Genomic DNA, 27,043 nt, shown 5'->3' with positions numbered 1-27,043 from the left:
TCTATACTACATATTTTCGGTAAGAACACAACATTCTTATTGCCAAGAGATGTGGACCTAGAAAGATAGTACTAAATCTGCTCCAATTGTTTCCTTAGAAAACAGCAAATTAAATACCATAACCCTACAAAGTGGTGGAACTTGTCATGGATTTTAATTAAGCAACTATTTAAATAATTATGCCAGGAATAATGTTAGTGTGAAGATTTTCCTAAGTAGAAAGAGAAAGAGGCATCAGGATTGCACAATGGTTAGAGTAATTGAAGTCAGAAAACTCTGAGTTTGTATCTGGTCTTAGACATTTATTAGTAGTGTTACCCTGGGCCAGTCACTTAACCTCTCTCTTCCTGCTTCATTTTCCTCATCTGCAAAATGGAGGTAATGATGGCATCTACCTCCCATGGTGACTATGATAAACTGAAATAATATTTGTAAAGCTCCTTGCTAACTTTGAAGGATTATATAAAAACGAGTTCTTATTAGAGACAGAAAATTATTAGAATAGAAGAAGAGAAAACATATCCCCCAAATGTACATTCAAGAAGGGGAGTCTATTTTATATCACAATTTTATTCACTTTTTCTGAATAATTCACAACATTAATCTACTGGCAATAATCTAGTTAGAATATCTGAAAATCCATTTATTTTCACCTATTGATATGCATGTGTTACACTTGTATATAATACAGAATTTCCAGTGTTGGTTTCAAGAAGAGCCAAAGGAAACAATATGGAGAAGCATGAAGCAGAATTAAGATCAAATTGAGGCCAAATTCATAGCCTACAAAATAACATAGCTTTCACTTTGCATTGTTCCAAAAAAAGGAATGATCCTTTAAAAGATGTTCTCCCCTTCCAACTCCCATGTCTTTCTGCCCAGTTCTATACATTTTATTGAAAAAAGTATTCAGAGCCAGTTAGCTGGTTCTAGAAACAACTCCTAATTAAAATGGAGGCAGATACACGTCTCTTTCCCCAGAAATGTTGATGGTGTGCAATATTCTTCAGTATGATGCTAGAAGTCTATATCTCCAATTTAGCTTCCAATAATGGTTACATTTTACCTCTCCTGGACAATAAAACAGCAGAGGTAATGAATTGGTCTTGGAAGAGTGTTGCATATAGTGAATTACCAAAGCACTCCAAGGTGCACATCCATCATGGAACCCAATTTATGTCTAATTGGCCATGTCAATGAGTTGTAAAAATAAAAAGATTTCCCTGCTTCTCCAGCATATTGATGCCTCATGCCAGCTGCTTGAATGAGTTTGACCACACAATTATTTTCAATAGGCCTGCATCTGTACAATCTTCATGTTTGTTTACAAAATAAAAGTACTGAAGTCCCACCCTTCTCTTCATCCCCACCTGCAGGATCATGTAGTCAATTGGTACAGATCAGGAATGCAATGTCCATTCTCCTCTGCTTCCATGTTACAAGTGGAATATAGTAAATGCAGTATAAAATTATACATTCTGTAATAACTTAGAAAACAAGTTCATAGATGTTTAAGGCTTTTTAAATATTCAGAAGACATTTTTGTGGAACAGCAAATCACAAATTCAAAAGCTAGCCACTAAAATGCAGGGAAAAAAAATACTGGCCTAGGAAATGGTTTGAATTGGATAACTGTAAGCAAATATTTGTGAACTGAAGCCTGGGAGAAGTGAACCCTTTCCTCTATTAACAGACAGATTTAGCAAACAAATACGTAAGCATCCAGAACACCACTTTTGTTCAAGTCAGAGATAGTCTTTTGAAAAAAAAGAAAAGAAGAGGAGAGACAAAGGAAAATGAAAAGGAGTTTTAAATGAACATTTTCTAAGTTCAGCATTATAAAACTGGCATGCATCCCTGGAAATTTTCAAAAATCAGGACTACTTAACATTAGTGACTGCTTATTTCTGATTGGTGGAAATTGGGGGAAGAATAGCACATTATGGAACCAAAGCACATAACACGTTTTGGGGAAGGAAAAAAAGAAACCTGACAAGAGATGTTTTAAAGGTACAAAATATCTTATAATAAACATGGTACTCCAGCTCTGACCACTACTTATTTAATTGACAAAGAGCTAGCAGAGTACATTTGCCTTTTGGGAAGGAAAGGTGTTAGCTTTTCTACACATTTTTATATGATTGATGTATGAGATAACTATTACTTGCCAACAATCATCATTAACAATAGATATATATATATGTATATATTTCCATTCCTATAACAAAAGCAACTTTAGGATGTTAAAATATGTAGGCTTTTAGAGCTCCAAGATTAGGATACAAATCAAAATGTCCAAAGGTATGCCATGCCAGAGGACAAGTTCTACAGAAGAAATATTATTAAAGCTGAGAGCAGTCCCACCAGCCAATGAAACAGAAGGCCCAGGAGCATAGACAAGCCAGTGTTTTGTAGTCTGCTTTCAGTAACCAGAAAAGCAATCACATCTGCAGCCAAGAACCCAAGAGTTTAGTGTCTCTTCCATCACCTGGGAAGATATCAGCTCCTTGGACTGCAACTTCAAATTCTTCTAGCATGTTCAATTTACAAGTGCAAACAGTTTAACCTCATTGAGAGCTTCATAATACAGAAAGAAGTTCATGTTTGACTCTGGAGAAGTTTTGCTCTTAAAGGGTTGTTCATTGCAAGCCAAGAATCCATTGGGAAGAATGTGAGGATGCTACCAAAGGGCACAATCCCCACAGTATAAAATGCTTCCTTCTGGTTGATCTCAGTAATTCATTCCAGACATGGGTATGTTTAATGTCCTTAGTCTTAAAATTGGCATGATTTGTCCTCAGCTAATGGGTTACCTGCAAAGGAAAGAGAAAACATGATCAGCATTTCATCAGCAAGCAATAGAAGCCTATAAGCAGCTGAATATAAAATAAAGCCAAAATTACTGGAATGGAAGAGGGTCAGAGAATATTCAAGAACTTGAATTTCAAAGTTCTGAAAGATTCTCTTTCAAACCAATTCAATAAGCCTAACGTATATGGAAACATCGATAGAGAGCTCTTCAAGATATTTATTTACCATTGAAACCAGACTGCCTGTAGAGTCAAAGTGAGCAATCTTTCTCAGTCACTCAGATGGCCCCAACTTTGGCCTGACTAAAGGGACTGGCTGTCCTAACATCTTCAGAAGACTTGAAATAATTTTGCAACCATTTTCCATTCTCAGATCATACTAAAGAGGAGTACAGGTTAAAGACATCTGAAGATATTACATAACATAAAATGAAGTTTATCTGGGCATATACTCTTTTTTGGAAGGCTCCTAAATCTTCTCCACCATTGACAGCAGAGGAGGCAATACTGAACTATCATTCTATTTTTACCTGCTCCCTAACACAATTTAAAAGGGGAATTTCAAACTGTACCATCCCATTCCTTCATTCTTGAAGTGTCTTGTATGATCCCAACTATATTTTAGATTTTTTTAATCATTCAAAAATACAAACAGCAGAATTTTAGGAAAAAAAAAAACAACGCATGCACAAGTATGAATGTTTACCCTATTTTTCACACTACCCAGAGGTTATAAACTACAGTTAGAGGCAATTGGAGGAGACATTTCATAGACTATAGGCTATACCTAGGAAGATCTTAAAATGTGAAGACTATGTTGGGAGAGGGTGAAGAGTAAAGGTAAAGGAGAAAGAGAGAGAGAGCGAGAGAGGAGAGAATATTTCTGACATTTATATGTCTACAATTAACACCTTCATCCTTTGATATGATGTCAGGAAAAGACAATGAGAACAAACAAAATACTATAAACAGAACCCTGGCTTTAGGCTCAGAAGACCTATGCTTTAATCTCAATTCTGTCATTTAATAGATATGTTACTTTGGGCAAGTCTCTTCCACCCTCTAGGTCTCAGTTTTCTCCTCTATAAAAGAAGCAAATCCTTAAGGTCTTTGCTAGCTCTGACATTCTGATTCTATAACCATTGAAATCCAATAATTATAATTAGATAGGATGCCTTTATCTTTTAAAAAAATGGAGTATGTTATTTTCCTTTAGAATTAAAACTTTCATTAGCAAAAAAAAATGTGTTAATGGGCAAAACAGAAATGTTGGTAACAAGCAATTAGAAGTATAGATTCAAACTGAATTTTCCAAATGCTTATCTAGAATAATACTTAAAAATAAAGAAATGAATCTGTGATCTATATGTTCTAGATATAGTTTGTTATAAAGAAAGGCCAACTTATTTTTAGTCATTAGAAAGGAAATTGCTATTGACACATCTGAAATGTCTTCCTCCTACTTTTGCAGTGATGGGAAGATCTTAGAAATACTTGCATACAAGAGTTGAAAGGGGGGCATCTGATGTACAGATCATATATGTACTGATATTCAGAAACACTTACAGAAAAAATATGATGGCTCACTTATTCATATGAATTGAATTGTAGTGATAAAAATGAAAGTTAAAGGACAGAGAGAAATGAGTGAGTCACCTATAACAATATCTGGAACCATATATTTATTCTATAGCTTTTTAATTTTAGTTCATCAAGATTATTCACATTCTTCATTCTGTCCTTTAATGAAGTCTTTCTACACAATTGTGATGGAATTGCTCCTGGATGGACCTCAATAGGACTTTAAGGACTAAACCTGAAGATTCACACATTTCAACAGGAGAGTTTCCCAAGGCTGCTACTAATTGTTGACCAGTGATCTAAATCTGGAAATGCCATTTTCTGATTGACCCACTTCACAGTAAATATCCATTGTAATTGCTCAGATTTTCAGAACTACCTTTTTGAAACATTCTCTTTTAAGGTAGGGGAAAATCAGCAAATATTAGAGTCACATATCCTCAAATTAGACTTGTATGTAATGTTAGAACTGGAAGAAAATGGAATGAAAAAATAGATAGTGGGATGAACCTTCCTGAGAAAAAACAGGTATGGAAACATGAAAAGCACAGCCAAGCCTTCTTATTATGGCAACTATTTACACTGTATTCTTTGTTCATGTCTCCATCTTTGATGGAGATTGGCTTCATGTTGTTTATGAAAAAGCCAAATCGTGATTCCCTCAGTTATCGATTTGTTTTTTCTCTGTAATATAACATTCAAAGAATTTGACTTTCTAAGTTAAATCACAGAATAATAGACTAAGTAATCAATAACATAACATGTGCTGCATTTTCTCTTATAATTGCTTTAAAATATTTTATTTACACTATACAAGAACATGCTATTGTTATTCTGCCTTGGGAGCAGAAGGGAGAGATAAGTGACATTATATTCTCTACTCCTATTTCTAGTGGAAACAACTTATCTGCTTAATCATAGATTGTCTAGCATATTGGATGTGGTATGGATGAGATAGAGATCATTCTTCATGTAAGTGAAAGTGTTTTTCATGTAAATCTTAAGCATGACTGTCAAATGGAAGGAGAGTCAAAAGAAGTAAACAAAAGCACACTACTGGGCATATTTTACAGGGAGGATACAGTTATGGAAGAGAGATGAACACTAACCAATAAGTCTCCATTTTCAATCAAGCCTAAGTAAATCATTCAACCATCAGCACAAACCCTACACTGAACCTCCAGAATCAGAGCCTTTGGAACTCTAAAATAACATAACTCCTCTAAAATAGCAACAATTATTCTGGATAATGGAGAGATATATAGTATGCTGTATAGAGGACAATCCTTGATGTTAAGAAGCTCTAGGTTAATATTCACATACTGGCTTTTTGATCATGAACATGTAACTTGATCTTTCAGTGCCATAGGCTCTCTGAGACTACAAATTACAGGTGAGTTGCTACTCTGCATTGGTGGAAGGAGATTCGTATATCAGTAAAATCACAAATCCACACCAAACTCCCCCTCAAAATACAATGTTTTTATAGGAACACTCAACATAGCACTTCATGATTCAAAAAAATGTATTAAATATGAGCATCAGCACATCATAATGGATAGAGGACTCGTCTTATTAAAAAGACATGAGTTCAAAGCCTCCTTCTGACATTTGCTAGCTATATAACCATGGACAAGTCACTGGAATTCTCAAAGTCTCAAATAACTCTAAGAATTTAAGTAACAAATGAGATGTTTACCTTTTCTGGTGGAAGGAATTTTTTACAATAGGAATTTCCCCATTGGGGTAATCAAAATATTAATTCCCTCTTCCCAAAAAATTAAATGCAGGTATATAATTAGTTATATTTAACTCTTCTACTTTATTACAAGATACCTGACATGAAACAAGTGATTTATAAATATCTGGAATATAAAAATAAAATACATCAATAAAACTTTAAAAAAAATCAATAAATTACTTGTATGACTAATTTTACTTAATTTAATTAACATACTTTATTTAACATACTTAATGTATGACTAATTTTACTTAACCCTTCTACTTTGTTACAAGTGACTTTTCATGAAGTGTTACTAACATATATATATATATATATATATATATAGTCTCTCTATAGAGATGTGAAATGTTAAAAAAATCAGTATTTTTTAAAAAGAAAAATAATTAATCAAACATAGGGGCTTCTTCTTAGTGCCTTTTGCTTATGTCCCATCTACTCATTCAACAAGGAGTAAAAGCTTTGTGCCATCTATTCTTCCAGTAAGGAACATAATTTTGAAGTCAGGAATTGTAAGAAAACAAAGTTTATATTGACTGTCGATATAAACTTAAGAAAAATTCATCCAGGCCAGGAGGCTTGAGCAATATTGAGACTGCTCAAAAATGTTAAATTACCACTATTTAAAAGTAAGCTTTTAATGCAAAAAAGGAGTGTTGCCACATTCTCAGGGCTCAAAACCACTGACCCAATATCCTAATCTCTGACCCATCAGAACATCACTTTAGGCACAGGCCAAATATTAGAAGTTTTACCTTCAGCAAAGGATTTTCCAGGAAGTTTTCAGTTACTGAAAGCAGAAGGTTGCAATAAAATGAGTTTCACAAAAAGGAAAGAATAGCACTTGCTACCATGAATGCAGACTGTCTTCTGGTTCTGAGGGCAAGAGATAAAATACTACACTGCACAAGGGAGAGAAATGGTACTCAGATTGTTATTGTTATGCCTTGAGCTTCATACACTATAATCACCAGCTCAGTAAATTTCCCTTCCCTAAGGCAATATTTTACACAGCTGTTCTTTTTTGTGTAAATCTTCCTTGTGTGTGCTGCACATCAACCCTTCTGGTTTTTGAAAATGGTCTGCTGCAGAGAACATGCAAAGGAAAAAATAATAACATTTGTTGCTCCAGACAAAAGCACAAAATGATACAGGGAATGACCTGCCAGGAAAAAAGGAGCTAATCTGCTTGCCTTTTAAGAGCTGAATTAATGTTTTAAGTTTCAAAAGACATTCAATAAATTATTTATTCTAGAGCATTTTTCAGAGCCCTGAAAAAATTAATATATTTCGAAAAGAGAAAGTTTGATGGAAGCTCCAGTTCAATGTATATATCTTAACCAACTGAAATTGAGAAAACAAAGATAGATAAATGGAAGAAATCCCAGGAGAGAAATTTAAAATAAAAGAAAACATAGAACTCAATACAATTTTCATTTGGTCATTTGTTTTTAAAGGTGTGACCTGACTTAATTTGGTTTGAATATTCTCTAGATTTGTAGGTAAATTTGAGGAGAGAAGGAAATACCATTAATTATTATTCCCACCCAACCCTTTGCCTGATAACAATATAGCCCCTAAAAATTGCATGAAATTTTTCAAATGCATCTTTGCCAATTCTACAATTAATTTTCACTCTCAAATATTGCACTCTTGATTGGAGGAAAGACCAATCAAATTATTAGCGTATCTTTCTTACCATTTTTTTTTTTGCAAACACTGAGGCTCTCTTAACCAACTGGAAAATTAGATAATTTCACTTTCTATGAAAATATTTTTTTGTAAATAAGAAAAAATGTTGTATATTAGCATCATTTTGGATGGTAGTAGTATTTTGTTTTGTTTATTTTTCTCCAGACGTGGATGAGGTGGGATTTCAATCTATAATTTCATTAATGTAGGCACTTCCAATGATTACATTCCTTCTACCAATGCTTGGGGTATTTAGAGATTAAGTGATCTGTCCAAGTTCACACATCTAGTATGTGTCAGAGATTGAACTTGAATCCAGGTTTCTCTTATGCTAAAGCTGAGATGAATCTTCCTTCTGCCACCCACTGATTTTTTTAACTCTTACTTTCAATTTTATTTATTTTTTAAATTACCTTCAGTTTTAAAAATGGATGCTAATAATCAAGTTCTAAGGCTGAAGAACAAGAAGGGCCAGGCAACTGGGGTTGTGAGTTGCCCAAAATCATTGGGGGGGACTGTCCCCACCAATAGTAATATTGATTATTCTTCATATTGGAGCACCATTTTATTACTAGATAGTTCAAATTTCTTATTGCTTCAAGATAATGATAAAATTTATGAATATACATTTATCAGCACCACTGGGCCATCATTGGTCCTCTTTGATAAGGAAGGATGAACAATTTATCAGCAAACATGATTATTCTCCCTCCCTTGACACTCTCAAAAATACTGTCTTCTCTATCCCCTCCCATTAGATTTAAGTTTCAAAAGACATTCTCATTTAACACAATGCAGCACATAATAGGAGCTTAATAAATACTTGCTGACTGTCTTTCTATTTTGGTCTAAATCTAGTAACAGACTCTATGGCTCAGAAAAAGTCACTGGAAATAGAATTGTTAATTTAATTGATAGATGGAATTTCTGAATGAGGAAACTTCCCTTTCCAGCATAGTTCAGTACCTTCCTTCTCTGCAACTATAATTTCAGAGAAGAATTTTTATATGGGCATCATCAACTATTTTTTTAATAGTTCGATAACTGTATTTCAAAATAATTAGTTCCCTTGGTAAATCTATTTTTTGTATCCTTTTGTATTTAAAAGCATCATTTGAGGAAGGGGTCCATGTGCTTTCCCAGACTACCAGAGGAATCCATGACACAGAGAAGATCACAATCAGCAGTATTAGAAAGTTACCTGGAACATTGAAATATTAAAATGACGATCCCATGATCCCTGGATGGTTCAGAGACAGGACTTGACCCCAGGTCTCCTTGACTTTAAAGTCAGCTCTTTATGAACCAATCCATATTTTTGGTTTTCAGTCATATTCAGTTGCATCCAACTACCTATGACTCCTGTTAGGTTTTCTTGGCAAAGATACCAGAGTCCTTTGCCATTTCCTTCTCTAGCTCATTTTACAGATGAGAAAATTGAGGCAAACAAAGTTAAGTGACTTCCCTGGGGTCACACAACTAGTAAGAGTCTGATGTCAGATTTGAACTCATAAAGATGATTCTTCCTGATTCCAAGTGCAATGCTCTATCCACTGTGCAACCTAGCTGCCCTAAGTCATGCTCTCACTTAGAAATATTGTATAGGAAATCAGTACTGTACACTCACTACTTTGGCATAGAGACAATTACCATTTTAGTATCCATCATCTCAGTTTTTGCTAATTTACTTGCCAATAAATGCTTTGTATTTGTTATTTTGCACTAATATGAGATGTACTCATTTTTAGACACAAAACAGTGGGGTGGGCATGGGGATAGGATAAGGGTATATAGGGAACTAAACTCTCTAGCCAATCTGGCTGGAGGTGATAATCAAAGTAACCAGGAAAATGAAATATCTACTTCATTTGTGTAGAGCTTCTTCTCACTACATTGATCTGATGCACAAAAAATATATTCACTCCCCAATGTGGTCATAAAAACCCCATTATGAAGACCCACTGAGCAATTCCCACACTCTTATGGATGTGAATTTGAGCTGTGAATGTACATTAGAAAGGAGGAAGGGAATTATAGATATTGAAATGGATTTCATAAAGAAACCTTTATGTTTTCACTAACGGATCTATGAAATTTGCATAAACCTCTAAATTTTGGTTGTAGATTCACTCTTCATTAGGGTAGCAAGGTGGCAAGGTATTTGTTCCAGTAATGCAATACCTGTAATGTTTATTGATATAGTATGTATTCAATTACTGAGCTCTCCTGAGACAATTAAAATTCCAAATAGGGGGAACTGATTTCAAATCAATCTGGCAATAGATTATTCATCTGAAATGTAACTTTTACTTGATAAGGTGAGAGAGGAGGAGGAACCTGGCACCTTCACTCTTCTTAATGCTAGTTTACTTCTTCATTTTTAGACTGATTGCTCTTTTAATGCAATGTATTTTTTTTTCACTTGGCTGTTAAAATATAATGGATTAAACTCTTATTTCACTTTCCATGTACCAAAAATACAGTTAAAGCATAATTACTCTGCCAAAGATGACTTTATCATTGAAACTGGAAGAATTCTATGAGATCGGGATCAATTATATATGAACTCATTTTATTTTAAGGCAACTTATAGGATGAAATATTAACAACATGATATGACTATGCTAATTTAGCTGGGTAAACACCTAAGAATCTGACCTGGCGATCTTTGTGCATGTTTAACCACTGCTATGTTAGAAGAATAATTATGCTAGGGAAAGAAATAATACATTAATAACTTTATGAATAAGCATATATCTATGTATAGCACAAAAACACATTTATTTTCATCTTAGAAATCTAGACAATTCAGGAAAGTACTGTTTTTCATTCTATAACTCTATTCCTTCACCCAAAACAACTAATGGTAAAAGGTTGGAATGAACATCTATTTTACAAGTGGGACACCAAAGGGCACTTATTCTCATTCATTGGTTTGGGTCAACACTTCTCATATCTTTTTCCACAAATAATCAGTGGCAAAAATGGCCCTTAGCTGTTGGAAGAATATTGGTTGCAAACAATGGTGGGTATGTGTGTCAGGGTCATAGAATCATGCCTTTTGAACTGGGAGAGAATGAAAAACTCATCTAATTCAGGTTTCTCATTTTATAGGTGGGGAAACTGAGGCTTAGAGCAATTAAGAAGCTTGCCCACAATAGAAGTAGATTAATTAGAATTTTTATGACTCCAAGTACCAATTTCTTGCTCCTATTCTACAGTGCTCTGTAGTTACAGGGACACAAACTTGATGTATGTGTTAACATGTACATATATAATATATTGTGCATATACATATAAATAATAAATTGTATAAATGTAACTGTATATGCATGTAGGCATACAATGTGAGGGTATATCAGAACCCCAAAAAACAGAAATATGCCAAATGCATTGAGAGGGAAAATTTCCTTGCTATAGTAAACTCTCCTACAATGATTGCTTCTCCATCCTCCCCAACCCCAACCCCAATTCTAAATAGGGTATATAGGTGTTCTTTTAATGTAGAAAAGGCAGATGAACAGCCCAAACAGCCACTTATAGAAATAGGTCAGATGCGGGTCAGGAGGTTGGGTTAGATGATAGAAATGGTTTCTCCTACCACTTAATATCATGTACTTAGAAGCCTGCTAATGTCATGTACTTAGAAGCCTGCTAAACTTGGAAGCAGCAAAGAACTGTGTTCAAATCTCAGTTTAAATTCTTTCAACCTCAGTTTCCTTATCTGTCAGGTGGAGAGAATATTATAGGTAGCCTCTACCTCACAGTGCTATTGTAAGGATCAAATGAGATTGATTCAGGAGTGCTTGATAGAACTTTAAAGTGGTATAGAAATATCAGGAATTATCTTGATTCTCTATACTGTTCAATTTTTAGAATGGAAGCATAAAATTAAAAGAAATAACCTTTGAAAATCTGTGGGCTGATTCTAAGGATAAGCTTTTCCTAAATATCTTTTAGACTATTAGCTGTGTGACCCATGGCAAGTTACTTAATTTCTATTTGCCTCAGTTGTCTCAACTGAAAAATGGGGATAATAATAGCATTTATCTCACAAGGTTCCTGAGAAATAAAGATAATATTTGTGAAACATTTAGTAAAATGCTTGGCACATAATAGACATTAACTAAATGCTTATTTCCTTCCCTCCCTATCTGAGTTAGCTTGAATTCTTAAGAATATATATGACACTTGGTAAGCATCTTTCTGAAGTCTTGGATTCTAGTTCTGTCTTTTGCCAATTACTCAGACATCCTCAGCTGAGTTACTTAGTCTTTCCAGATCTCATTTTCCTCAACTATCAAATAGTTATAAAATAAATATAAAATATAAAATAAAAATGGACTATAAATTGTTTGGATGAAATCACTAATATTCTTTCTAACTTGAATGCTACATGATCTCTCTGAGGTCTCTTGATCCTTGGTTTTTATTCTGATGGGACCAAATCCTAAACTCATTGAAATAATAGCTACCATCTAGGAGTCATAAAAACCTTAATAATTATATTAGAACACCAATCTAGTATGAGCTATTACCACAGACACAAATAACTGTCAACAGTTTCTAGCTTCCTGAACCCAGCAAATGAAGATCCAGGTTGGAAATTAATCTCTTTAACAGATGGACTTGTGTTATTTCTTGGAACTTTGAAAGCAGTAGTACAGCATGCCTACCACCAACTCTTCGTCATGAGTCATAAAAGCAGATGACAGTTTGCATCACCATTTAGGCACATTCATGCCCTCTAGAGCAGAGGAACTGATTCTCTTTGGATGACTTTCAATGTTAGCAAAGCAATTCTTCCCAACCTCTTTCTCTTTGGTCCTTAAATTCTTCTGGGATTCACAGGAAGAAAATTGAGACTTTCTTCTGCTATCCTGACTCCCACTACATGTTCCTTCTGTTTTCCATGGTGAACAAATCAAGCTGACAAGACCAGAGTATGATGGGATTAAAGAAAACCTTTGCAGAAGCATCAAAATAACAAAACCAAAAGTCCTTTAGGGAATCTGGGTCAGTTTTTCAGATATTGATTTTGCATACCAGTACACTTCTCACATTTTAAATGAGAGTCTCTGGGATCATTATCTAGGATCCACTTTTCAAGATATATTAGATACCAGATTTACTTTATTTCTATATCCAATTCTAATTTCTAGAGGGAGAAACAGGAGATGATGGCCAAAACCGGGAGGTTCTTGCCACCGTCACATCTCTGAATCCAGATAGATCTCCATTTCTTTCCCTTCCCTCTCTTGACAAGTAGATTGTATGTTTGGTCAAGAATGTTATGCCCTTACTAAGAGAAGTAGCTACTTTACTATTGGAAATATGGCTTTTATTTACTTAGCAGTACAATGGAATGTTCTTGAAGGCAGAAACTGTTCCTTTTTATCTGTCTCTCTAGGACGTAGGTCAATGCTAATAAATACTTATTGATTTAAATTGAATTGAATTGGTTTTGATCAGAGGTGTCAAACAAGCAGCAAGGAGCCCACAGCACACCCACATGCTGCTGAGCCAGATTAAAATGTAACTGGGAAATATTTAACAAAATACACAAAGCAGAGATAATACCACATTTTAAAACTAAGTCAACAGGCAGCCTACAGGGATCCTGATTTCCAGATTAGGGACCCTTTTTCTCATTCATCCAAATGCTGCCAGTTTGGTTGATTGGATATAGCATGATCTTTTGAACTAATAAAAATGGCTCTTCTTGGTAACCACCTTCCAACCTAGCTAAAATTAAGATCCAGGACCAGTCAGCCAGCTCTGTATTGGATTATAAATTTAGATGAAGCAGTTTGCTTTATTGAAAGAATACCAGTTTTGAAATAAAAAGAAATAGTCTTTAATATCAGTTTTGCCACCCATTACTCAAGTGCAATGAGGTTAAGGAAGTCATTTAACTTATCTGTGCCTCAATTTCCTTGTCTGTAAAATGAGAGGATTGAATGAAATAATTTCTAATGTCCCCTCCTTTCTCCAAATCCATGATCCTATTAATTTATAATTGCCTAAATGTTAATGTGCATTCATTTTAGTTTTGGGGAATCTCAGCTGAGCCTATGGGATTTGATTAGGTCAAAACACAATCTTCATTTGGTTGACAAAGATTAAATAAAAATCCAGAGGATTGTGCTCACAATTGAGCCAGAATCAGATAGCTTAATTTATTTCATACTGTTTTCCTGAGTTAATAGATATTTTTAGTACTGGCAGAGGCCAAGGAAGATACCCATATAGCTTGTGTCACAATTATTTAGCCTTTGGAAAAAGCAAAATAGAGAGAAACTGCAATTGATGGTTTGAGATGTCTAATTGAATGGATTAAGAATTACAAACTGGCTTTTGGTGACCCAATTGAGTTCATAGAGTAGAGGAAGGTCAATCCATTTGTGTTCTTTTCAGAGCATAAAATATAAAGCAATTTCCTAAAGAAAGGAATCCCTGTAGGTAATCAAGTATTTCCTTCTTTGATCAGTGAGAGGGTTCCTCTGCCCTCTGCCCTCCTTCCTTAAAGTTTCATCAAATGAACCATGATGCCCTTAGAAAACAGGGGTGCCTGGAACACTACTAGCAGGAACTATGATAAAGAGGATGTCATGGTTAATCCTTTTAAGATGTGTACACACCTGCTGCTTTGTGAGAAATAAACCAGGACAGGAGCACATTTCTGGAGTGGTTTTGACTCAACGAAACTTCTGGCCCTTCCTTAGAATCCGACCAATACTAGTATTCATCAGAACTAGGGCTCTAACGTGGAACCAGAATGTTATTTTGTGTGTGGATTAATCAAAAATTGTCACCAGGCACAGCAGAAACCTCCTCTTTCTACTTCTCCATTCGGACTTGAAGAGTTTTACACGTTTGCCTAAGGAATAAACACATGTCAGGTACTCTACTGTTCAAATGTTATTTACACATAACAAACCTTGAGGAAACGGGACATTTTTTACTTTAGAGAAACAAGTGTAAAATGACAAAGTATTTTTATCAACAAAAATAATGTCCTTTATCCCCACCCCAACCCATAAAAGTGCATAATAGGAAAGCCTTTATACACTTCAGACCAAAATGGTCAATTGAATTCTTGTCGATATCAAAATGTTACTTCAATTTCACTGAATCCAAATACCCATAGACATTGGATAAAACAGTAATTTTGATAACATTTGGTACAAGAAAAACAATGGCCCTTACTTAGAGTTGGTGAGAAAAGACTTAAGGATCATAAAAAGAATATGGTACAGAATATAAAAACCATTAATTCAAAAACCTGAAGGGACAATTACTTTAACATATATGGCAGAAGGAGGCATCATCTGGACATTATTAGGCAGCCCACTCACAGTTTCTTAAAGAACCTCAGAGATATCAAAACACCATGGATTCAAGTTTTATAGAACTGAAGAGCTCCTAAGAGATACTAAATGGTTCTGGATGACTGTGTAGTTCAAATTGTGCTCATGTGGATTGTGTAAGTAAAGAAATTTAAAGGAAGCTTTGCTATACAAGATTGAAGATAAAGGATGGTTAAATTCTTTTTAGTAGTTGAAAGTCAAATCATTTATTACTGGAAGAGTATCTTTCTTCTTTTTAACATATTTTCATTAAATCATAAATGAATTTTAAGCTGGAAGGGATCTTGGAAAAGTAGTCCAATGCCTCTGCCCCATTTAACAGATGAGAAATCAGAAACCCTGAGAAGCTTAATAGATTTACCCAAAGTCACCTAACTGAATAGATGACAGAGCTAAGATTTGAAATAAGGCCCTCTGACTACAAATCCTAGATTGTCCTTTCCTATACTGATCATGAAATTGATCTGATAGCAATATGGCTAAAGCAAATACATCATGGCTTGGGAGATTCACTGATTTCTATTTACTATAGGTAATCTGTTTCATGTATGTAGCCAAGTTCATTGATAAATCAATTATTATGGTGGCTTACATGGTCATTTCCAGGTATGTACCACTTAATCCTGGAATAAATTGGTTTTAGGCCAGAGCTTAAAGCTCAAGAACTTCATGAATTTTAAAATCGATTTTGAATCAAAGAATAGCTGAATACCACATTTCTCTAACCTCTATATCTCTATTCTCTACCTACCTACTATTCACTAGCATTTCTATAACACTTTAAAGGTTGCAAATCAATTTGCATATATTCTCTCATTTTATCCTTACAATAAGCCTGTGGGGTAGGGTGGTATTAGTATCTCCAATTTACAGAATAGGAGCCTGAGGCAAACAAAGCTTAAGTGACTTGTGGGATTACACAACCTGTAAGTGCTTCTTGAACTGTGGTCTTCCTGATTCCAAGCCCAGCACTCTGTGTACCATGGTGTTACCTAGCTCTAAAGTTATATCTCTTTCATGAAATCTGATCCTCCAATTGCTAATACTCTCTCATCCTCATCAAATAATGTTGCACTGGTTTATCTTGTAGAAAATCTTCCCTGGAAAATGCTCTTTGAACTCAAATAAGCTTTTCATCATGTATAGGAATAATCATAGAATTACAGGTTCACAGATTTAGAACTGAAAGGAATATTAGAGGTCATCTAGTCTAATCCACTAATTTTACAGTTGGCTTGTTCCATACTCCTATTTGTTGAAGGGAGAAATGGAAGACCAACAAATGTCTGTGCAGGAAAGAACAGATATTTTTCAGAAGAAAAAAAATAGAAAGTGTATGGACTCACCCAGATCAAGTAAGGGGAACAACTAACTGACCTACCAGGTCATTTCCTCCATATTTAATTTATTTGATTATTTCCATGATTATTTGGTTTCAAAACTTGACATTATGGATTTGCATGGGTCTTGACATTCAGATTCACATTTGAGCTTCTGATATTCAAATGAATTCACACTTGGAAGTGGCCTGATTTTTTCAAATAAGATAAATTCATGAAAATAATAAAAGGAGAAGATAATGCTGCAGTGTGATGCTTTAATTAGTATTAGGCTAGCCCCTTGGGATATAAGAAATGTCCAAATCCATAGATCAGAGTTGATCCTGGCACACACACACACACACACACACACACACACACACACATATTAAAGCTAGCGTTTCAGTTAGAAATTAGCTTAATTTTTTTTTTAATATGCTTCTATCCTCCTGGAAGGGTTTTGCCTGGAATGTTTAGTAGAGACAAGTGTCCTGCTCCTTTTTAATATGATTTCTCAAGGCAGATGAGAGGTCCCAGACTAAACTTGCTGCAATGAAATGTACCTGACAAATACAGTTAAAATTAATATAACTCAAAAAAATGATAGAACATCCAATCCCAAGCAGAATTTCTGAAGATTTACAGTCAATAATGAATTCTCTCTGTCTCTATCTCTTTCTCCGAGCACACATACATATATGCACACACAAAGTTATGTCATTACAGCAAAATATAACCCCAGTTTTTCATAGGAAAAGACATTGCTACATAGAGTGTTAAAGCCTTGCCTTTAACACTCTGCTTTCTTGTTTCTAGAACATTATTCTACCTGAGATCTCCTTTTCTTCCTCCTATTTCTTAACTTATGGAAACTCCAAGCTAATGAAGTCTGACCTCTCAAGATATATGCATTATATACATATATGTATATATGTTCCCTAAATATTTATATGCATGTATGTACATATATACACACATATACCTATGTACACATATATAGCTAAGCTATTTCACTAGATAGAGCAATGTGCCTAGAGTCAAAAAGACCTGAGTTTAAATCCAGACAGACTTATTATCTGTATGACCCTGGGCAAGTCACTTAATCTCTGCTTTCCTCAGTTTCCCAAATCTATCATAAAATGACAATAATAACAGCATGCACCTTGCAGAGTTGTTTTGAGGACCAAATGAGATAATATTTATGAAAAATTTAGAACAGCCTGGAAAATATTAGATTTATTGCTCATCCCTTTCTTTTATAAGCCTTTAATTTTATAGATGTTAAAACTGAGGCTTAAAGGGTTTATATTACTTGTTAAGTCAAGAAGGTATTAAGTATTAGAAATGAGAGCAGAACATGATTAACATTTAAATACTCTTTTATAGACTAAAAATCCATTTCTATTTTCTTTGCAATAATAATATTCTTTATGTAGGTAACACTTCACTTACAAAACATAGATCAAGTTCTAGTAAAGTCTTAAGGGCTATGAAGATTACAGTATATGTATATGATAAAAGTGCCCATTTTATCTCCTAGGTATATTGTATATTTAAATATGGATTTATACATTATATGTGTATTTCCAAAATCTATTGTTTTATTCATTTACTATTTAACCAGGAATTATTTTAACTGTTTAACTGATGAAGTCTGTAAACATTGTATCACTTTTCCACTTAGTTTAGTGGAATAAAAGATAAGGAGGAAAATAATAAGCATTTATATGGTGCCTACTATGTGACATGCAGTGTGTTAAAGAGTTTTTATACTTGTTATCTCATCTGATCCTCACAATATACCTGTGAAGTAAATGTTGATATTATCCCCATTTTATAGTAGAAGAAACTAAGGCACTCAGAGATGAAATGACTTGCCAAAGTTCACACATCTAGTAAGTGTCTGAGACTAGATTTAACTGAGGATTTCCTGATTCGGAGCTCAGGGATCTTTCTACTGCCTCTACTGAGGATGATTAATATTCACAAAGCATTATAAATCTTAAATAAATTTTAATGAGCTAGTTAAGATTTTTTTTTTAATTTAAGTCCATTACATTCGATTGTACCACAGTGCATCAGTCTCTGTGTACAATGTTCTCCTGGTTGTGCTCCTTTCACTATGCATTAATTCCTGGAGGTCATTCCTGTTCCCATAGAATTCCTCCATTTTATTATTCCTTTGAGAACAATAGTATTCCATCCCCAACATATACCACAATTTGCTCAGCCATTTCCCAATTGAAGGGCATTCCCTCATTTTCCAATTATTTGCCACCACAAAGAGTGCAGCTATGAACAATCTTGTACAAGTCTTTTTCCTTATTATCTCTTTGGGGTACAAACCCAGCAGTGCTATGGCTGGATCGAAGGCCAGACAGTCTTTTAGCACCCTTTGGGCATAGTTCCAAATTGTCCTCTAGAATGGTTGGATCAGTTCACAACTCCACCCCCAATGCATTCATGTCTCAACTTTGCCACATCCCCTCCAGCATTCATTACTTTCCATAGCTGTCATGTTAGCCAATCTGCGAGGTGTGAAGTGATACCTCAGAGTTGTTTTGATTTGAATTTCTCTGATCACACTTTTTCATGTGCTTATTTAATAGTTTTGATTTCTTTAACTGAAAATTGCCTATTCATGTTCCTTGCACATTTATCAATTGAAGAATGACTTGATTTTTTTGCACAATTGGTTTAGCTCTTAATAAATTTGAGTAATTAGACCTTTGTCAGAGGTTTTTGTTATCAAGATTGTTTCCCAGTTGGTTGCTTAACTTCTGATTTTGGTTGCATTGGTTTTGTTTGTACAAAAACTTTTTAATTTGATGTCGTCAAAATTATTGATTTTACATTTTGTGATTTTTTTCTAGCTCTTGCTTGGTTTTAAAGTCTTTCCTTTCCCAAAGATCTGACATGTATGCTATTCTGTGTTCACCTAATTTGCTTATAGTTTCCTTCTTTATATTCAGGCCATTCACCCATTCTGAATTTATCTTGGTATAGGGTGTGAGATGTTGATCCAAACCTAATCTCTCCCATACTGTCTCCCAATTTCCCCAGCAGTTTTTATGAAATAGTAGATTTTGCTCCCAAAAGCTGGGATCTTTGGGCTTATCATAGACTGTCTTGCTGAGGTCACTTACCCCAAGTCTATTCCACACTTAGCTAGTACCAAATTGTTTTGATTACCATTGCTTTATAGTATAGTTTGAGATCTGGGACTACAAGGCCACCTTCCTTCGCATTTTTTTTCATGATTTCCCTGGATATCCTTGATCTTTTCTTCTTCCAAATGAACTTTGTTATGTTTTTTTTCTAATTCAGTAAAAAGTTTTTTGGTAGTTCAATGCGTATGGCAATGAATAAGTAAATTAATTTGCGTAGGATTGTCACTTTTATTGTTAGCTTGTCCTACCCATGAGCAGTTTGTGTTTTTTCCAATCGTTTAGATCTAGTTTTAATTGTGTGGAAAGTGTTTTGTAGTTGTGTTCATGTAGTTCCTGTGTTTGTCTCGGGAGATAGATTCCTAAGTATTTTATATTATCTCAGGTGATTTTAAGTGGAATTTATCTAATTCTTGCTGCTGTAATGGGTTGGAAATATATAGAAATGCTGATGACTTATGTGGGTTTATTTTGTATCCTCCAACTTTGATTCTCTAGGTCTCTTTAAGTAGACCATCATATCATCTGCAAAGAGTGACAGCTTTGTCTTCTCATTGCCTATTTTAATATCTTTGATTTCTTTTTCTTCCCTAATTGCTATAGCTAGTGTCTCTAGTACAAGATATTTTTCTTAGGTAATTTTAATTTAGATTTTTATGTCCTTAAATCATACTAAATGATACTCCAAAAGAATATTTGACTTTGCAATATCTAGTGTATGGCATTTAAAAGAGAAAAAAGTATTGTTGATGTGTTTTAAACATTAATTTTTAAAAGTATCAAATTTTTTTTAATAACCCTTACCTTCTCTAAGGCAGAAGACTGGTGAGGGCTAGGCAATGGGGATTAAGTGACTTGCCCAGGGTCACACAGCTGGGAAGTGTCTGAGGTTAGATTTGAACCTAGGCCCTCCCATCTCTAGGCCTTACTCTCAGCTGCCCCCCTCCCCAAATTTTTAATATTGGGGTTGATGAAAATAAATTAATTCATTATAACTCTACAGTTTCAATTTCTCATATAAAATTAATTAAAAGTATCTAGTAATTTATAGATTTTCAAATCAAATTTAAGAATATTCATACAATTCAATAAGCACATACAAAGTGTTTACAGCTAGGTCCCAGTTAGTGCAAATAAACAAATCCCACAAAAAAGTCCCATGTATTCAAATTTGTACTATTTGAAGTTATAATTATTTTAAATTTGGTCTGGCTCAAGGCAATGTAAATATTCTGTGCATATTTAAATAAGACTAACATCATGATCCACAGAAATTGAGACTTAAATGTGCTGCACTTAGGAGAAAAAACAATTGATGAACTCTTGTCCCAAAGTATTATTTAGTTGGTTTTAATAAGTTTATATTGAAAAGAAGACTAGCATGTTGAATATTTTTATTTAAATAACATCTGTGAATTATCACAATTCAAAATTAACATGTTTCTGAAATTTATGGAAAGTATAATTTTTGCCACGATAAATGTGGCTTGTTGAAATGGCATAATATTGATCCTATTAAGTAGATCCAGATTAGTTGCTCTTATCTTAAATGTTAATTAGTATAAAATCCATTTTAAATGAGTTGATATTCTTTGGTAGTAGCAGAAATGACATTTAAAGGGGGCAGCTGGGTGGCTCAGTGTATTGAGAAACAGGCTTAGAGACTGGAGGTCCTAGGTTCAAATCTAACCTCAGACATTTCTCGTCTGTGTAACCCTGGGCAATTCACTTAAGCCCCATTGCCTAGCCCTTCCTGCCCTTCTGCCTTGGTACCAGTACATAGTATTGATTCCAAGCTGGAAGGTGAGGGTTTAAAAAAAAATGACATTTTTTTTAAAAAAAGAAAATATTATGGTGGATTACATTTCTGATTGTAAAGGAAGATAATTTACTAGTTTCTCCAAGACTCATTCAGCTCCTACCTCAACCATAACACTTTGCAAAGAAAAATAAAAGAAAATAAGGTAGTTTAAACAATAACTATCTCATCATTCCTGGACTGTTTAATCCCATTAAAATATGTCAGGATTTCCAAAATAAAGAATTTTAATCATCACTGAAATTCTGCCTATCCTCGTTTGTGTGTGTACATGCATGTGCATGTATTAGTGAGTATATGCATCCTAGCCACACCCCAGAAAACAGGGTTGACAGAAGAGTAAACCATTATTTTCACATTGCCCCTTTGAGGATTTTCAAAAAGCATTTTTGGATGTGCTATCACTCCCTAATGAGAACTAACAGCGCTTAATGTTTATTTGTACAATAAATAATTTATTAGGGTAGGAACAGCCTGTCTCTACTAATGTAGCACTCATAGAGCATTAGTGTATTGCCACAATTTAGTTATAACATAAACAAATACTCCTGATGAGATAAAGTTTCATGTTGATACTGAGAATTCATCTCAGAAATATAAATGTTTTTGTCAAGATAACTGGAAGGAGTTAATTCAAAATCTGGGGGGTAGATGTGTGTGTATTGGTGACAAGAAGTCTAGTTCAAGTGAGTGTAGAAGTCAGCCTAAATTTTTATCATATATATGATATAATTATAAAAAGTATACCCCTTATTTTTTAAACCCTTACCTTCCATCTTGGAGTCAATACTGTGTATTGGCTCCAAGCAGAAGTGTGTTAAGGGCTAGGTATTGGGGGTCAAGTGACTTGCCCAGGGTCACACAGCTAGGAAGTGGCTGAGGCCAGATTTGAACCTAGGACCTCCCATCTCTAGGCCTGTCTCTCAATCCACTGAGCTACCCAGCTGCCCCCCCAAGTATACCCATTATTAAGGGAGCCTAATATAATGACAAACATGTTTAGGATTGAATTATGATATCAAAATATTAGTGATGATTTTGTTTGCTTATTGTAATCCTCAACTTGCCACAAAGGGACTGTTCTATAGAGATAAATGTGAATATGAAGGAAGGAGTCACCATAAGAAGTTGTAAGTGCCATATGTCTGATGTATGTTATAAATTAAATAGCTGAACACAGGCAAGGCAATCCCCTTTTCACAGTCTCAGCCAATTGGGGTGGCCCAATCCCTCCAAATCCTAGTCCTGAAGTAGAAGTAATTGGAGAAGCAGTGACCCTCGAGGTAGAAATGCAAAGAAGCCATGCAAAATCTTAGTGTTTCCACTCCACCTCTAGATACGGCACCATATATCAGTGTTCATCTACATGCTCAGGAGATATGCTCCTAGGGAAATGAACAGACACATATCAGGGTCAAAATCAGTGATGTCTCCCCCTTAGTTGAGTCTAATAGTTATGGTACTGGTTTCCTTGAAGTTATCACTAAAGAAAAGTAGAACTAAGAATATCTAAGTACATATATTATATGATTTATCTGCTAAGCAAAACAGAGGCATATCACTGTGGTGTAAACATTGGAAATGGGAGGAATTGATCATCTCACCCACACCTGGTCTAAATGGACAATAAAGCTTGCTTGTCACTGAGAGGTATAAATTAGATTCTTCCCATCCTCAAAAGAATGTGGCTAAACATTTTTGTGGGGGGGAAAGTCCAAGGGTTTTCCTAAATTTTAAGCTCAATATTAATCAACAATAATATAATATGGCAGATAAAAAGCAAAGTCTTTGGCTATGTTAACAAGGAATAAAATAATATGGAATTCAAAACAAGGAAGATAGATTATAGTTCTGTTACAGTGTCACCTTGGTCAGATCATGTCTAAATTCTCTGGGTTAGTCCTGATTCTCTCATTTTAGAGTGGAACTTAACAAATTGAACAATATCTCAATGAACATAACTAAAGGGGAAGACTGGAAACCATACCGTGTGAGATCAGTTAAAGAAATAGATACTTTGCTTGAAGAAAGTCTTCAAGGTAACATAATAATGATTTTTAATTATAATTGTAACAGTAGCTCCCATTTTGATAATAATTATCATCCACAAATAATTCATTTTACCCTCAAAACAACCATGGGAAGGAGATATCATTGTTATTCCTACTTTCCAGAGGAGGAAACTGAGGCAGAAAAAGGTTGTTACTGGGGAGGTAGATGCTATAATTATCTTGATTTTAAGCATAAGGAAACTGAAGGAGACAAAGTTTAAACAATTTGTGGAGGGCCAAACACCTAGTAAGTGTCTGAGGCTGGATTTGAACTCAGGCCTTTCTGACTTCAAGTCTAGTACTCTACCCACTATGTCATCTATATTCTTAGTATATATATATATATAGAGGGAGAGAGGGAGTTGTCATATGGAGGAGGATGATATTTGTTCTTCTTGGTAAAAGAGGGTGGGAACAATGGATTGTAATTATCCAGAGGCAGAATTTGGCTAGATTTAAAGAAAAAGTTCCTAACAGTTATTGCTTTCCTATTCAGACACCTACTGCTTCTCCTCCCTCTTATAGAATTCTGATGGAGAAAAAGACTTAAGTACAAAATTGGGAATTTAAGATTTTCAAGGCATATCAGTAGGCAACTTGTTCAATTCATAACCAAAAACCCCCAAACTCGCATATAATACACCCAACAAGAAATTAATCAGTCTCTGCTTGAAGGTACTTAAAGAAGGGAAACTCAACTGGACCTGAGGCAGCATCTCTTTCCTGGAAGTACTGCATAACTAATGTCATTGTATGTACTCCCAGGATTGTCAAAGTTGTCATGCACTAAACACAGAGCTCTTTTGATTAGAAATACAGCCATATGACAAAGTGGGTGAGGATTTGAACCTTAAGTCAAGAAGACCCGAGTTAAAATTCATTCTCACATAGCTATGTAAACCTGAGTGAAAATTTTAACCTCTACTTTAGTTTCCTCATCAGTAAAATAGAAATAAAAATAATGTCTACACCTCAGGGTTATTATAGGAATCATACAAAACAGTATTTGTATAGCACTTAGCACATTGCTTGGCACATAGTAGGTACTTAATAAATATTTGTTCCTCTTCTTCCTCTTCTTGCCAAGTAATTTTGTTTGTCCATGGTCTTTTAAAAATCACTATACTAACTCTGCAATTCTTTCCTAGCATGTATGTCTTCTAAACTAAATGACTTGAATTCATCAAGGGCAACTAGATGCCTTTACCTCCTTATTTATCTGGAGTTTAATCACTTTTATTCTGACATTTCTGGTGCAAAGGTGATGATCCTTAGCAAAGAAGTCAACCTCAAGTAAAAGAATTGAGCAACTTTGCTTGCTGTCTTGTGTTCAATGACCATTCCCCCCAGTCCCCTCAATGAGTAGTCCTATCTTTTCTGTGACCTCCCTCTACCTCAAAAAATAGTTAAAAGAAATCTCACTTTATTTTTCTCATGAGTTCAGCCTTGGTTCATTCTAAAGATTATCACCCCTGACACTATTTAGTTTTACAAGACTGTGTCGTGTTTTTATATTCATCCTTTGTAACCTACATTTGTTTCCATTTTCTAAACACATCTATGAAACCACAGGTCAGATTAGTCCCCTTTTCACAATCTTAATCAACTATGATGGCCCAATCTACAGCATAGATCTTGAAAAGTTAGTGGGTTAAAAAAAATTCTTAGGAACAGCATTCCTCCAAGCATAAAACAAAGAGACCAAGCCAGTCTTCTACTCCATCCCAGAAAATGGTACCATATATCACTGTGCCCAAGAGCTGTATTCATATGTCCACTTTGGACTTGATGGTTACATAGCCAAGTTGGTTCATAAATTCACTGTGCATCCATACATAAGAATATTTTCAGGCCATATATTGACTTAGAAAACTACATAACAACATTATCTATGTTCCATTGTATTTTTATTTATTTCATTAAATATTTCTCAGTTACAATGTAATCTTCTTTGATATAGACATGTCTGCTTTAGACACAGGTATAAATATTTTTTCTTTATCTTCATCAGAATTGCTGCTCTATATCCCAGAAGCATTCTTGAGAGTTTCCTATCCTCTCCGATTAATTGCTCCTAAGGAAATTTTGTTCATAGAATATGATCTATATTCCCTTCTGAACCCTTCAAAATCTATTCTCACAAAATATTATCAATACATTATCAGCATATCATACTATGCCTAACTTTTCTTTCCTTTATCACAAACTCTGGAAAACATCGATCATTTCCCCTTAACATCTCAATCATTTTTACAACCAGTTCTCCTCTTTCATTGAGGATCATTTATAGAACAGAATTTTCTCTTGATTATTCCATCATCTTTTGAAGTATGAAATGATCCTGAAGTCTAGGCAGGAAGTAACTTCTCTACTTGAGGCAGAGGAAGAGCTCCAGTAGATGTCTAAATAACTGAAACCCCTCATCATCACTTTAACATGACTCTGAACTACATTTATGATCTATTTCCCCTTTCTGTCCAAGTGGTCTTTTGTATGTTCAACTGATCAAATCATTTCTGATTCACCCTTTATTGATCTTCACCCAGTTTTCCCACATGAGTATGTTTCCTTAACATATGAGGGGCTCCCCTTCTAACTATCCTATTTCTTTTGAATAATATATACCTATACTCAGTCAAGTTCCAAGCAGTCTCTTTGATATTTATAAGGTCGAATTTGCCTGCTTATGTTTTTATTGCTACTTACTGAGAGCCTAAATTGTGGGCAGTCTTATACAGACATCAAGATCATTGGTTTCTTTCTTAGATTTTACCTTTTGTGAACTTTAGAGAGTCTCAGCTGCTTTTCTTCTTTCCTCATTGTAACTATTCTGTAGGATTTTTAAGTTGGTGGACGTGCAAATGCAGTTATTTTTTTCCTCTCTCTCATTCTTTGTATTTTAAAGCTTTTAGTTGGGTTTGCAAATCATTAGAGAAATATATTCTTACTATTATTAGATGCAATTCATGCACACTAAGTTGTAAATCACAGATTCCAAGAATCTTAGAAATTGAAGGGAACTTAGAAATCAAATAGTTGAGTTGTCCAATTGATATGATAATCTTTTCACATAGATTCAAATATTTAAAAGAGCAAGACACTACTTCAAAAGAGAAGTAACTAAAATTTTTTAAAGTTTTTTTATTTTTTTAATATTCTGAGGCAAAATCAGTTTCTATAATTTTGATTCCTAAGTCCTTATTTTACCTTCTGGATAACAAAGAAGTGGTTGCCTTTTCTTCTTTGGTTTAAATTTCCTTTGTGTGTTCAACTGCTGCATTTATGACATGATTTATAAAATCCTCACCATTTTAGTGAACTTCTAGATAGATGGAACAATGCTAGACCTGGACTCATCTTCCTGAGTTCAAACTCGACCTCATACACTTTCTGTGTCATCCTGGGCAAGTTACTTAACCCTGTTTGCTTTAGTCTCCTCATCTGTAAAATGAGCTGGAGAAAGAAATGACAAACCACTCCAGCATCTCTGCCA

General features: G+C 34.6%; 1 protein-coding gene across 4 annotated transcripts in view; it reads right to left on the bottom strand.

Annotated features, from left to right (window-relative positions):
- Positions 1-550: 550 nt before the first annotated feature.
- The window catches only part of TAFA2 (TAFA chemokine like family member 2), a 594,521-nt gene continuing 568,028 nt past the window's right edge, over positions 551-27,043 (bottom strand). For 3 of the 4 annotated variants that reach the window (XM_016425595.2, XM_007502823.3, XM_056797693.1), the window contains exon 6: positions 551-2,813. In XM_016425595.2, the coding sequence (XP_016281081.1) occupies positions 2,802-2,813 (12 nt within the window). In that variant the 3' untranslated portion in view covers positions 551-2,801. Of the gene's footprint in view, positions 2,814-14,469; positions 14,705-27,043 lie in introns of those variants that run through there. The other variant, XM_056797692.1, reaches the window with a different exon arrangement.

The sequence above is a fragment of the Monodelphis domestica genome, chromosome 5, assembly GCF_027887165.1.
Source record: "Monodelphis domestica isolate mMonDom1 chromosome 5, mMonDom1.pri, whole genome shotgun sequence".
NCBI classification, from domain to species: domain Eukaryota; kingdom Metazoa; phylum Chordata; class Mammalia; order Didelphimorphia; family Didelphidae; genus Monodelphis; species Monodelphis domestica.
The sequence above is the reverse complement of the archived record's forward strand: the minus strand, read 5'-3'. Positions and strand labels throughout refer to the sequence as shown.